Here is a 13767-nt window from a genome sequence, read left to right as displayed (position 1 = left end):
AAGGTGCAGAAAAGGGCAGCCCAAATGATATGAGGGGCAGAAATAACTCCCCGATGAGGAAAGGTTACAAAATTTGGGCCTTTTTAGCTAAGGGAAAATCAAGCAAGCAAAGCCAGGGGCAGAAAGCACGAGAGAGATGAATACAGATAAGCATTCGTATGAAAAATTGGGGAGCTAGAAAGGAGTTTTTGTCCATCTCTCCTAATGCTGGAACTCGGGGACATCCAATGAAGCAACTGAATCTTGGACAGGCAAAAGAAAGGACTTCTTCACGCAGCACATAGTTAAACGATGGAACTCCCACAGGAAGCAGTGAAGGTCACCAATTCAGATGGTTGTAAGAGAGGATCGCACAATTTCACTGAGAAGGCTAGCCATGGCTTCTAGTCACAATAGCTGTGCTCTGCCTCTGAAGTCAGAGGCAGTAGCACATGGGCAGGCAACCTAAGGCCCGGTGGCCAGATCCGGCCCAACTGCCTTCTAAATCCAGCCTGCAGATGGTCAGTGTGTTTTTACATGAGTAGAATGTGTCCTTTTATTTAAAATGCACCTCTGGGTTATTTGTGGGGCATAGGAATTCCTTCACCCCCCCCCAAATATAGTCCGGCCCCCCACAAGGTCTGAGGGACAGTGGACCACCCCCCTGCTGAAAACGTTTGCTGACCCCTGCAGTAGCGCTTCTGAATGCCAGTTCCTGGAAACCGCAGGAGGGAGGAAGAAAAGAACCACAGAACTGTAGAGTTGGAAGGTACCCTGAGGGTCATCAGTTCCAACCCCCTGCAATGCAGACTAGATCTTGCATGGCAGGTGGCCATCCAACCTCTGTTTAAAAACCTCCGCGGAAGGAGAGCGCACCACCTCTCGCGGATGCAATAACGCACCAAGTCAGCAAACAGAATAAAAACCTACCAATAGGCAGAAAACCCAATATAGCAGTAGGCCCCTGTTGCACCCACAAAGGCAATGTGTTGCACAGGAAGGCTCAATTTCTACACTGCAGCTAACGCTGGTAAATACACACACAAACACAAACACAAACACACACACACACAAATGTGGGCAAAAGGGCACCTTCACATTCTACTTTTGCAATGCTGAGCAAGTTGTAGTTATGTGTTGTGTGAAGAGGAACTTCCTCTCACCTGTCCTGAATTGACTGCTAATTGGTTTCATTGATGCCCCAGCTAGGTTTTAATATTATCCCTCTTGGCTTTCTCCACACAACGCATAGTTTTACTTACATCATGCACCTCCAGCCTTCCACCGCAGGCTTACTCAACATTCTACACCCCACACCTAAACCGAAAAGTGTCAAACATACCCCTGAATCATTTTGCTCGCTCTTTCCTACAATCTCATTTTTGATGCAGGGCAACCAGAACTGTATGCAGCATTCCAAGTGCAATTATTTAGATTTATATAATTCTGATACTGGCAGGTCTCGTTCCTGGTCAGTCACCACCAGTTCAGACCCCACAAGTGTGTAAGTGAAATTAGGGATTTTTTGTGTGTCTTAATGTGCATCACTTTACACTTGCTTACAATGAATTGCATTTGCCATTCTACGACTCATTCACCCAGTTTGGAGAGATAAGACCACCTCACAATTCCTTTTTGCTTTAACCACCACGAACTATTTGGTACCACCAGGAAACCTGGCCACTGCACTGCTCACCCCTAACTCTGGATCATTTATGAAGAAGTCAAAAATCATAAGAAATCAGATCTCTGGGCAACAAGGCCACCATGTATTCTTAGCTGAAGTAGAAACTGAACCTCTTTCGGTGATAATGCCTCTTTATCTAACAACATGGGCAAGCTTGAACATCACTGGGCAATTATGACCACTGGTTTATTCCAAGAGAATAAATTATGGGAATAGTTCAGTCAGCGGAGCATGAGACTTAGTATCAGGGTCGTGGGTTTGAGCCCCACATGGGACAAAAAGATTCCTGCATTGCTGTGGGTTGGACTAGATTGCCCTCATGGTCCCTTCCAACTCTACAATTCTATGATCAAACCCTCCTAGAAGCCGCAGTCAGACTCACAAGCACCATTTCCACATTCTAGCTGTGTGGAGTTATTCAACGACAAAACCAAGGAAGTACTCAGAACATGCTCAGAGGTACTTTCTCTGTACCACCCAGGCCCCAGCAACAGATTCCAACCCTGAGGGCCTGGCCCCAGTCTACTTTTGTTTTGTTAACAAGCTCTCCGCAGAGTTAATCACCCCAGAAGCAAAATATTGCACTGGCTACCTAGGAAGATCTGGGTTCATCCTGCAAAAGTCCTTCATTAGAATGCACATATATTAAAGAGAAGAAAGGAAAATCAATGCCCCTTGCTGCCTTGCTTCAGCAGAGGATTTCAGCGCAGTGACAAGAGAGCTGAACTAGGAAATGTGGCAATACCCCAGACTCAGGCAGGACGCAGGTAGAAACCACTGGAAGAAAGGCCAACACTGAGCTTTAGAATCTCTTTTTAAATACCAAGGCTGAGCCCTGTCCTGTTATTCAAGTGCCCAGTGCAGATGCACAGAGCTCTTCTTCCTAACCCGAGACCCCTATACTTTGGATCAAATGGAAGGTCACAGACTCTTCAGACAAATCCAGCCCCTTTAAAAGGTGTTGGTGGCGCCAACTCAGAGGTATCAACGTAAGTATGAAAAGTGGCAGGCTACTTTTGCCAGGGGGCGGTTTGAGAAGGGCTTTGTCCCTCGTCTCCCCCACCCCACTTCCCACAATCCCCCCTTCTCAAAACAGCCTTCCAGCAAATCTGGTTGCCGGCTAAAGTATTGTGGGACAAGATAGACCCCCCCCCTTCTCAAAATGAATACTTACACTTGGCGGCGTGGGGGTGAAAGGAAGGAGGAATCTAGCAAGGGTCAGGATAAAGCCCCACTCATTTCCCACCTCTCTCTCAATCTTTCTCATATCTAACATCAAGCAAAGCTGCACTGGATGGTTTGACAAAGCAGGGAAAGAAGAGACTTTAAAAAATAAATGGAAAGGGAGGGAGGGAGGGAGACCTGACCCACATAAGATTGTCACAGTCAAGGAATTTGGGGGGGGGGGGCGGCGGAGCAATGAGACCTGGCTGCTTGGGCAGGTGGCACGTGGGAGATGAGTCAGTTAAGAGGCACCCCAGAGCAGGGACCCACAGCTGGTCATTTCTCTCCAAACAACATATGGAAGAGGATGTTGATAAATCTGAGGAGGGGCACACCTGCACCATGGCTATGCACAGGTGAGAGCTGCAGGAGCTTTTTTGCAAAGGTGGTGCCCACAGCAGAGACTGGGATGGATGGATGGGTGATAGCAGCCTCCCTGCCCCCACTCTTTATCCTATATTGTTTATAAATAGACCACCTGACAGGCTTTGGAGGCCAAGCAGCCACCAGGCCGCTGTGCCGGCAGAGGGAGGGAAACAGATCGCAGCCAAAATCTCAACCAAGGCGGCCATGGCATGCCACAGGAAAATTTCCATAGCCTTGCGCTATCCTGCTCTGTCTCGGGACAGGGCAACTGCCTGGGATCTGGGCTGGTTGTGCTTCACTTTTGGAAAGGAAACCATAGAACCTATGCCTCCATATTGTTATATATTTTTATTTTTAGAAGGCCAGGCAACTCTGAGTTGTAAATGAAAGAGGGAGAATTATATATCCCTCATTAAAAAAAAGGCACTCTTAAGCCAGATCAGCAGTCCATCTGATCGGTATTCTGCCAACAGACACTGGCCAATCAAATGCCCCAGGGAGGCTCACGAGCAAAGCATGATGGGAATATCTATCCCATGCTGCTGTTGATGCCCAGCAACTAGTAACTAAAAAAATTTACTCTCTCTGGTAAAGGAGGCTGGAAGGTTATCATAACCAGCAGCTGCTGATATGACTATTCCTTTTAACCTTTATTTAAAGAGGCACATGAATTTTACAAGCAGTCAAGATTTCCTGTGGCAAGGAGTTCTGCATGCCAGCGAGTCTAAATATAGACCCAGTCTAGGGGGAAAACTGGATTTAAATCTCACCTTAGCCTCCATCCTCATAAAATGACCCAACTTTTAAAGGTGTCAGTGAAACTATCTGAATGATGCACCCTAGTATTCAATATAAGGGACCCAAAGAGCCCCATTCAGACACTGCCAGGCTCTTTAAGGAGGCAAAATGTTATAGGGCAGCCCTACAGCCTTCCTAAAAAATTAAAACTTATTCTCGCCACACACACAGGGGGTGGCACTGCCCCCAAAATAAGAAGATTCCTAGATTGGGAAGGGATGCCGAGGATCATCTAGTCCAACCCCATAATGCAGGAATATGCAGCTTTCCCATATGAAGATCAAACCTACAACCTTGGCATCATCAGCACCACGCTCTAACCAACTGAGCTAAGTAACTGGAATGCACCCATTACATGCTTCTCATACCTTTTACACAGGAGAGTGGGGTAAAAATGGTTGGATACGATGTTTTATTTTTTTTTAACCCACAAATATTTTAAGAGAGATACATTTTGAACTGTGCAGTTAGTAGATACCCCTCCCCAAAACAACCCCATCTATCCCTTCTTTTGAGCCCCGTAAGCACCACAGGGCAAGCTGTTCCACAGGTTAACAATGTGTGGTGCAAGGAAATGCCTTCTTCAGCCCTGTTCACCTTTCTGCCTCACATTTAGGAGGTGAAAAGTGTGTGTGTGGGGGGGGGGGGGAGAAGCAAGGAGAAATCACACCCCAAATGTGGATGCAATGTTGAATGACCACATTCCGAAACTGGAAGATTCAACCTCACCAACCTTTTGCAGGTTAATCCACAACAACTGCAAGAAATAACTAAAAATTAGTGGGGGGGGGGACGCAGGGTCTATTGAGGAAACAAGGAGCCCCCCTAGAACACCCAAAACAGCACTGAGCTCCTAACCACCTCCAAATTAAGGGGGGTCCTTCGACTATCACTTCACCCCTCTCATTTTAAAACAGGAGCATCCAAGGCAGCGTGGAGATAGAAGCATCATTACAAATTTCATTTCTTGTAGTCAAACCAGAATTGGGGGGGGGGAGCGGGGGGGGCGGCGGAAGGTGAGAGACCCCTGTCCCAAACACAGGCTAATCAGAAGGGGTGGCTTTCTCTCAGCACCCCATTACCCCACTTGCGGCCTTAATAGAGTTGTGGCTTTTTTAGGGGAAGGGTCTTTCCTAACCCCAGTAGAAAATTGTCTTTTTTTAAGAAAAAAAAGCAAACCATACGTGCTCACAGCCTGCCCGGTCCTCCGGGGTCCTTGCAGCCCCGGTGCTTAAAAATAAAAGGAACGGTGTTGCGGGGGGTGAGTTCCAATCCTGCCCGCCCACTCCCACCAGCATTCGAGTCCCAGGTCTTTGAAGATAACTCTTCCCCCCCCCCCAAAAAGAAAAGAAAACCCTTCAGCCAACTCCACCCGCACAACCCCCCCCGGCCCCCCCCTCTACTAACCGGACTCCGTCGCTTGAGGGTAACATTCTTCCATAGCAAGAGATACAACTGGTGCAAAAACCCCATCTTGGCTGCTCCGGCGAGGCATCAGCTGCAAAGCATTGCGGGCAGCGGAGGCAAATCGGTGGGGAGAGAAGTTGGGGGGCACAGCCCGGCCTACCGAGAGGTCTTCTGAGCCGACGCTCCCCGGCTCCCCCCGCCCGAAATTGAAATAAAAGCCGGCTTTTGATTCAGCGGCAATAGCGGCGGCCTGACGAGCTTTCGGCTTTGTCTCCTGCAGATCAGGGGTGGGAAGGAAAGCGGATATTATCAGGCACCCTTTTTAAAAAAATGGAGCGGGGCTGGGAGGACTGGGAATCAGTCTTTTGCAACCCGGTGCAAGGCAGCAGCAGCAGCAACAACAACAACCCAAACAGACGACCCCGCTAACATGCAATTGAGAAACTGCCGGTCCATTTCGCTTTGCAAGGAAGCGGGGCCCCTGGCTATCTCCCCTTTTCATTACCGAGCACACATCTGCCTGCCTGTGCCTGCCAGTCTCCGGTTTTCTGCTGCTGCTGCTGCTGCTGCTGCATTGCCTTGCGAGCCTCTTAGCCCGCCCCTATCCCAGCGCCAGGCCCCGGCCTCTTAAAGAGGCAGCAGCAGCTCCGGCTCGGCTGGGCGGGGGCACGGACTCCGGGAGAGGGATAAAGGAAGATTTGCGCTCCTGGATCACCGAATGGATTACCAGCCGGCGTCACCCCCCTCCGCCCCGACAAAGACCTGGTGGCGGGAGAGGAACAGATTGACTCTCACTCTGCAGCCCTGTTTAAAAAGCATTTCCTGCAGATACCCGCTGCTCCGCCGCCCGCTTCTCCCTCTCTCCTGAAAGATTATATGTCACAATTAATCTGCTAATTAAATAACCCATCCTGCTTCTGATGGCGTGGGATGCTGCACAAGGAAGCTTCTGCCCTAATAGGGAATGAGTTCGCATTTAAGGTGCTAGAACCTTTTTAGGTTGTTGTTGAGGTAGAACCACGGCCCCTGTATAAAGTACCAGGACTCCTCATCGCCTTCCAAATAATCCTGGGAACTCTAGTTTCTCCACCCACAGAGCTACAATTCCCAACATCCTTAACGAAGCACATACAGTGGTACCTCGGGTTACAGATGCTTCAGGTTACAAACTCCGCTAACCCATAAATAGTACCTCTGGTTAAGAACTTTGCTTCAGGATGAGAACAGAAATCGAGCTCTGGCGGCGCGGCGGCAGCGGGAGGCCCCATTAGCTGAAATGGTGCTTCAGGTTAAGAACAGTTTCAGATTAAGAACAGACCTCCAGAACGAATTAAGTTCTTAACCCGAGGTACCACTGTACAGTTTCCAGGGTTGCGGGGGGGGGAGCAGAGACTTGTGCTTTGAATTTAATGTGCAGATCCATATTTAAGCTTCTGTGCAGGTTTGGGTGTGTGGTACATGATAGTGTTGCTCAGAGTAAACCCATTGAATGGGCATGATTCACTTGGGGTTCTTAGGACAAAAGAATTTCAGAAACAGACTTGAAAGAGAAGTTGCTGAATTACAACTTTTCACTAAACTGAAAACTATGGAGAGACCTGGTCTGAATAGAGATATTGGATTCCTGTCTCATATGCTAGTCATCTGCATACGATCCCTTGTTTTTTCCTGTAGGAATAATTGCAGTCCTTAACAGTCGTCAACAGGTTTATCATAACCATTGAGTCAATCACCCATCTCCCACTACCCTCCTGAGAAAAAAACAAAACACCCACCCCACCCTCCCACTATATATAAGGGTCTGGTGACTTCCGTTTCAGTGTATCTGAAGAAGTGTGCATGCACACGAAAGCTTAGACCCAGAACAAACTTAGTTGGTGTCTAAGGTGCTACTGAATGAAGGTGAAAGAGGAGAGTGCAAAATATGGTCTGAAGCTCAACATCAAAAAAACTAAGAGCATAGCCGCTGGTCCCAACACCTCCTGGCAAATAGAATGGGAAGAAATGGAGGCAGTGAGAGATTTTACTTTCTTGGGTTCCATGGTGACAGCAGCCACGAAATTAAAAGACGCCTGCTTCTTGGGAGAAAAGCAATTACAAACCTAGACAGCATCTTAAAAAGCAGAGACATCACCTTGCCAACAAAGGTCCGTATAGTTAAAGCTATGGTTTTCCCAGTAGAGATGTATGGAAGTGAGAGCTGGACCATAAAGAAGGCTGATCGCCGAAGAATTGATGCTTTTGAATTATGGTGCTGGAGGAGACCCTTGAGAATCTCATGGACTCCATTCCGAAGGAAATCAGTCCTGAGTGCTCACTGGAAGTACAGATCCTGAAGCTGAGGCTCCAAAACTTTGGCCACCTCATCAGAAGAGAAGATTCCCTGGAAAAGACCCTGATGTTGGGAAAGATGGAGGGCACAAGGAGAAGGGGATGGCAGAGGACGAGATGGTGGGACAGTGTTCTCAAAGCTACCAGCATGAGTTTGACCAAACTGTGGGAGGCAGTGGAAGACAGGAGTGCCTGGTGTGCTCTGGTTCATGGGGTCACGAGGAGACGGACATGACTAAACGACTAAACAACAACAAGGTGCTACTGGACAATTTTTGATTTTTTAATATATATTTTCAGTGGGTTTACTTTTAAATATAGCTGGGTTGCATACACAGCTCATTCTTAATGTTGCTGTACTTTTAAATTAGAATCATGTACCGGTAACTGTTGAGTTGAATTTACCCAAGGATTATCCCGTCCAACCCCCTGTAATTGTTGTTTAATTGATAAGGATGATAATTTATATTTATAATACTGGTTAATGTTTATTTTATTAGGAATTCTAAATTAATAATACTCTAAAAGGGAGTTCTTTTTTGGGGGGGGAACCTTTTGAAAAACTGCACCCATTATAAATATTAATTTAAAACCGAAAGCAGAACCAAATCCCAGCCAGCATGAAAATAAATGTAGCATCCAAATGCCTCATAGCAACCTGCTCACACTCTGCACTGGAAGAACCAGACTAATGGAAATGTGGGAATGTCTCTGCCAGGCCCTGGGATAACGTCGCAGTGAGCATCATGCAAGCCTTCCTATCTATTAGTACATTTCATTATTTGCTTCTCACTTGTGTCTACAGATGCTTATCCTCAACGCAGCAGAGAGGAAGAACAAAATTCAGCAATAAACATTCACAAAATGATGATGATGGAGGTAAAACATGTTTTTTTTATTTGTTCCTGATATTATGGTCATTTGGGGATTTATGGACTGCCTTGCACTTCCAAAACACAGGCATTTGAGGCTCTTCACAGCTATAAGTGACGCTGGCATCCTTTTCTAAAAGTCAAACTCTCCCCCACTGCTGTAGGGGGAGAACATTCAAGCTCCGTCTGTACTACCAAAAGCAACCTGGTATTAAACCAGATTCACTGTCACAACTCTCTCCCAGTTGAGAACTGCCAGATTTGAGATGGTTACTAGTCATGACAGCAGTGTACAGCCTCTAGTTCTGTAGCCTCCAACATGGCACCCACTGGGTACCACAGTGACCTCACATATAGCTTTTGGGGACCCACCAAAACCCTCTGCCCAACACTATTTCTTCTTAATTGAGTAGGTTGGTGTGTGGTTTGGCCTGAGTCCCTCTTTTTTTGGGGGGGGGGTAGGGGAGAGGAAGGTGTTCTTGTTTCCCCCTGTGCTTGCTGCTGTCTATTTGTTTTGGACGTGTGGGGTGTTTTGCCTGCTGTAAGGGAGTTGTTCTGAGCACCATTGCATTGCATGTATATCCCACTTTCTTTTCCAACAAGCTCAAGGTGGCGCACATGGTTCTCCCCCTCCTCATTTAATCCCCATAATAACCCTGAGGCAGTGGCGCAGCGTGGGGGGTGCAGGGGGACCGGCCGCACCGGGCGCAACATCTGGGGGTTAGGGTTAGGGGGCGCAAATCCACGGGTTAGGGGGTGCAAATTACTTGCCTTGCCCCGAGTGCTGACAACCCACGCTACGCCACTGCCCTGAGGTAGGTTAGGCTGAGAGGCAATGACTGGTCCCTCAAGGTCACCCAGTAAGCTCCATGGCTGTGGGGATTTGAACCCTGGTCTCCCAGGTCATCATCTGACACTCTAACCATTTCAGCATCCTGGCCATCACCATTTTTCCTTCTGTGAAATGGGTATTTTGTGGTGCACACAACAATTCCTTCAATCCCTTCAAACAAGGACAGTTGTTTAGGTCTTCATGTCCATTATCAGAGGTACCGCAGAATGGATATTGTAGAGTTAGAAAAGGGTCAGAAATGGGTAAACAAAAATATCAAGAAGATGGAACGATACCCCTATGGACCTATGAATTTGGACCTTTTTTTAGTTTAGAGAAAAGGTGAGTAAAATGTGACCTGATAGGAGTGTATATAATTAAATGTGGCATGAAGAAAGTGAACAGAAAAAAGCTCTTCTCCCTCTCAGTGCTAGAAACCATAGTCAACCAATGAAGCTGAATAGGGGAAGTTCAGGACAGATAGAAGTCCTTCTTCACACAGTGCATATTCCAACTACAGAACTTGCTCCCACAGGTGGCAGCAGTGGCCAGCAACTTTGGATGGCTTTAAAAGAATATTAGAAAAATTCACAGAGGAGGAGGGTATCAGTGCCCACAGGCTAGCTAGTGCTATTTTTCTAGAAAAAAGAGGTGCCAGAATTCAGCATGAAGGCCTCACTCATTCTCTTGTAATGGCAACAGCCAGTGGCATAGCGTGGGTTGTCAGCACCCAGGGCAAGGCAAGTAATTTGTGCCCCTAACCCGTGGATTTGCGCCCCCTAACCCGTGGATTTGCGCCCCCTAACCCTAGCCCCCAGATGTTGCGCCCGGTGCGGCCGGGCCCCCTGCACCCCCCACACTACGCCACTGGCAACAGCACCCACCTGACAGGTGCCAGAACTGAGTTCCAGGTGAGTTCCAGCAAAATATAAAAATAAGAAAGCCCTGCCACTAGCCATGATGGCTCTGCTCTGTCTCCACTGTTAGAGACAGCAATGCTTCTGAATACAGTGGTACCTCAGGTTAAGTTCTTAATTTGTTCCGGAGGTCCGTTCTTAACCTGAAACTGTACTTAACCTGAAGCACCACTTTAGCTAATGGGGCCTCCTGCTGCTGCCGCCGTGCAATTTCTGTACTCATCCTGAAGCAAAGTTCTTAATCCGAGGTAATCTTTCTGGGTTAGCGGAGTCTGTAACCTGAAGCGTCTGTAACCCGAGGTACCACTGTATCAGGTATCCACAGGAGGAGAGAGGACTCTTGTGCCCAAGTCCTGCTTGCTGGCTTGACATTGGCCACTGTGTGGACAGGATGCTGGACTCAGTGGGCTTTTAGCCCGATTTAGTGGGGCTCTTCCTAGGTTTTTATACACTATACTCTAAACAGCAGGTGCTAGGAGGAAAGAGAGGGGATGGATGTCTCTGATTAATCCTTGACTAGGAACTTTCTGGACTGGAGATATCCAGCAGCAGCTGGAAACCAGGTGGATATTTGATCCAACCCAGGCACTTCTTAAAAATAATCTTCAGGTCATACACGACCTTCACGTGTTTCCTCCAGATCTTGGGCAGCCAATTTAGGGCAGTCACAAAACATGTCCTCCCAGCTGCTATTCCCTCTGGTGGTTCAGGCGCCCAGCTGAAGTGCTGGGTCAGGTGTAAAAGATCATGTGCAGAAGAGACTTTTCCTCCAGGGAACCAGAGAGTGGGCACCCTGGGGAGTGGCCCACCTGGGCAGAGAATGATGGATATGGCCGGGATGTTGCAGCAGGCAAGGCCAGCTGTGGTGGCTTTGCGGTGGCATTTTGCTTTTTGTGCTCTGGAGGGAGGGCTGCAGAAGGGTCAGCGTGAGCGCAGCATTTTTGTTCTCATTGGGGAATCTGATAAAGAAGAAATTGCATCTGGCAAAGATTCACCCTCATGAGATTAAACAATGGTACTACAGGATAAGGAGGGGCATATCTCAGCAAGTTTTCAAGGGTTGCCATTGCAAACATGCTTTCCTCCTTCACGCACCCCCCAGAAATGTCATTTTAAGAACTTTTGCTGTAGTGCCATCAGTACGCATGACCCTTTTAACAGAGCAAAAGGGAATAGTTCTCTGCCCCAGGAACTTACAGTTCAAAATCCGAGCGCCGAGGAAACAAGGGAAATCAGGGGTAAACAAAGCAAACGAACAAATGCAGAGCCAGTTTTTAGCACTCTTTGTGAAAAACAGGGAATTCCCCCCCCCCCCACTTCTTTCTCGCAGGTGGCGCTCTTGCCAATGAATTTGCCACTTTCGGCTTACTTTTGTTAGAGCTGAATGCCAAATTCAGGAACAAGAGCGCCTCCTGGGGGGAATGGTAGGAAACGCCGGTGACCGGCAAAAGAATCACGACACTCTACTAACTATTAAAAACCCGTCTGCTTCATCTGGACGATCTGACCAGGACCGTCATCAAGGGTCAACATTTTAAGGGCAGTTGCAGGGAGGAAATATTGCTCCAAAATGTGGAACCCGCTATTAATCTGAGGACGGTGATTCAAGTTCTCTCTCACGTCTGAAATTCATGAAACTTGCTTTATTCATGTCACAGTTATATCCCACCTTTCTCTCCAACAGGTGCAAGTTGGTGTACATGATCCCCCCCCCCACAATTTAATCTCCACAGCAACCCTGTGAGGTTGGCTAGGTTGAGAGGCAGTGACTGGCCCAAGGTCATTCAGTGAGCTTTGTGGCCAGGTGGGGATTTGAACCTTGGTAACACAGAGCCTAGGACTTGCCGATCAGAAGGTCGGCGGTTTGAATCCCTGCGATGGGGTGAGCTCCCATTGTTCAGTCCCTGCTCCTGCCAACCTAGCAGTTCGAAAGCACGTCAACGTGCAAGTAGATAAATAGGTACCGCTCTGGCGGGAAGGTAAACGGCTTTTCTATGCGCTGCTCTGGTTCACCAGAAGCAGCTTAGTCATGCTGGCCACATGACTCAGAAGCTGTCTGCTGACAAATGTCGGCTCCCTTGGCCTATAGAGCGAGGTGAGCACTGCAACCCCAGAGTCGACCGCGACTGGACCTAACGGTCAGGGGTACCTTTACCTGGCTCTCTGACACCTTTTAGTGTTCCCTGACTTCTCTCTTTTTCTTTTCACAGTGGCAACTTAGAGCTGGCTGCTATACAGTGGCGTAGCGTGGGGGATGCAGGGGGGCCCGGCCGCACCGGGCGCAACATCTGGGGGGGCGCGCTCTCACTCGCAGCTGTCTGCCCCTACTAAAATCCATGGGTTAGGGGGCGCAAATTACTTGCCTTGCCCCGGGTGCTGACAACCCACACTACGCCACTGCTGGGATACAAATCTGGTGGGGAGTTTTAAGCCTCTTTTTTTAAAAAAACAAAATAAAACCCGTTTTTTAAAAGCCTGCTATTCTTTTGCATGCACCTCTTCCAAACACCCTCATCATAATATTGGCATTAGTGGTCATGAACCTTTTAAAGAGCGGGGGTGGAGCTGGAAGTCTAAAAAACTCTTGTGGACACTACAAAATACCCATTACACAGAAGAAAGATTGGGGATGCTCAGACTCCCCTCCCAGAAGCAAGCAGAACACCTAGAACTTCAACCCTCACAAAAGCTACTCTTCCCCCACAAAACCCCCCCCCCCCCACAAATTCCAGCTGTATTGGGCATGGTCCATGGGGTCACAAAGAGTCGGACACGACTAAATGACTAAGCAACCACAATCACCATGAAGGTCTGTATTTTCTGTGCTGTCTTTATGGTATATGGTTTTATTTATGCATATATACAACCTGCATCTTGGCATTCACATCCCAAGAGGGTCCTGTTCCTCTCATCGCGGCAGCCTCAGATTTCAAGAGACCCCAAACATCATTTCTGGCCCTTTGTGCAGCAAAAAGCAGGCTGCCTTCCTCCTGCTCTGGCTTGCAAAAGCGACATTTCCTCCCTAACCATGCTCGCTTACCTCACTGCCTACTGCAATTCTAGAAACTCCCCCCCCTCCCCAACTCAGGGATTGCTTTTTGCTAATTACCCACAGCTCAGGGTGGGGTCTCCCTGCTCTGTGTCTGCCTTGTTGATGGCTTTCTTGACTGGTTAATGACTCTGCCCGTGCCAAGGTGATTCCCTGGTCAGGAAAACAAGTCCAGTCTTTATTTTTACATTGCTAAATCCATTGATTAAACCCCAACATTTACTATAGCCAGGAATTATGGAGTTTTAATGAATCCAAAGATTTTAGGGGAGTCTTGTCCCCACCCCCCAAACTTTTAACAATAA

General features: G+C 48.0%; 1 protein-coding gene across 3 annotated transcripts in view; it reads right to left on the bottom strand.

Moving 5' to 3' along the window:
* The window catches only part of ABCA2 (ATP binding cassette subfamily A member 2), a 105546-nt gene extending 99462 nt beyond the window's left edge, over nucleotides 1–6084 (bottom strand). For 2 of the 3 annotated variants that reach the window (XR_014560085.1, XM_083721545.1), the window contains exon 1: nucleotides 5462–6014. Coding sequence is in view for 2 of the 3 variants with exons in the window: in XM_083721545.1 (XP_083577671.1) it covers nucleotides 5462–5527 (66 nt within the window). In the remaining variant the exon portion in view is untranslated. Of the gene's footprint in view, nucleotides 1–5461 lie in introns of all 3 variants that reach the window. The other variant, XM_083721543.1, reaches the window with a different exon arrangement.
* Nucleotides 6085–13767: the final 7683 nt, after the last annotated feature.

The sequence above is a fragment of the Podarcis gaigeae genome (assembly GCF_964106915.1).
Source record: "Podarcis gaigeae genome assembly, chromosome: Z".
In the NCBI taxonomy this organism is placed as follows: domain Eukaryota; kingdom Metazoa; phylum Chordata; class Lepidosauria; order Squamata; family Lacertidae; genus Podarcis; species Podarcis gaigeae.
The sequence above is the reverse complement of the archived record's forward strand: the minus strand, read 5'-3'. Positions and strand labels throughout refer to the sequence as shown.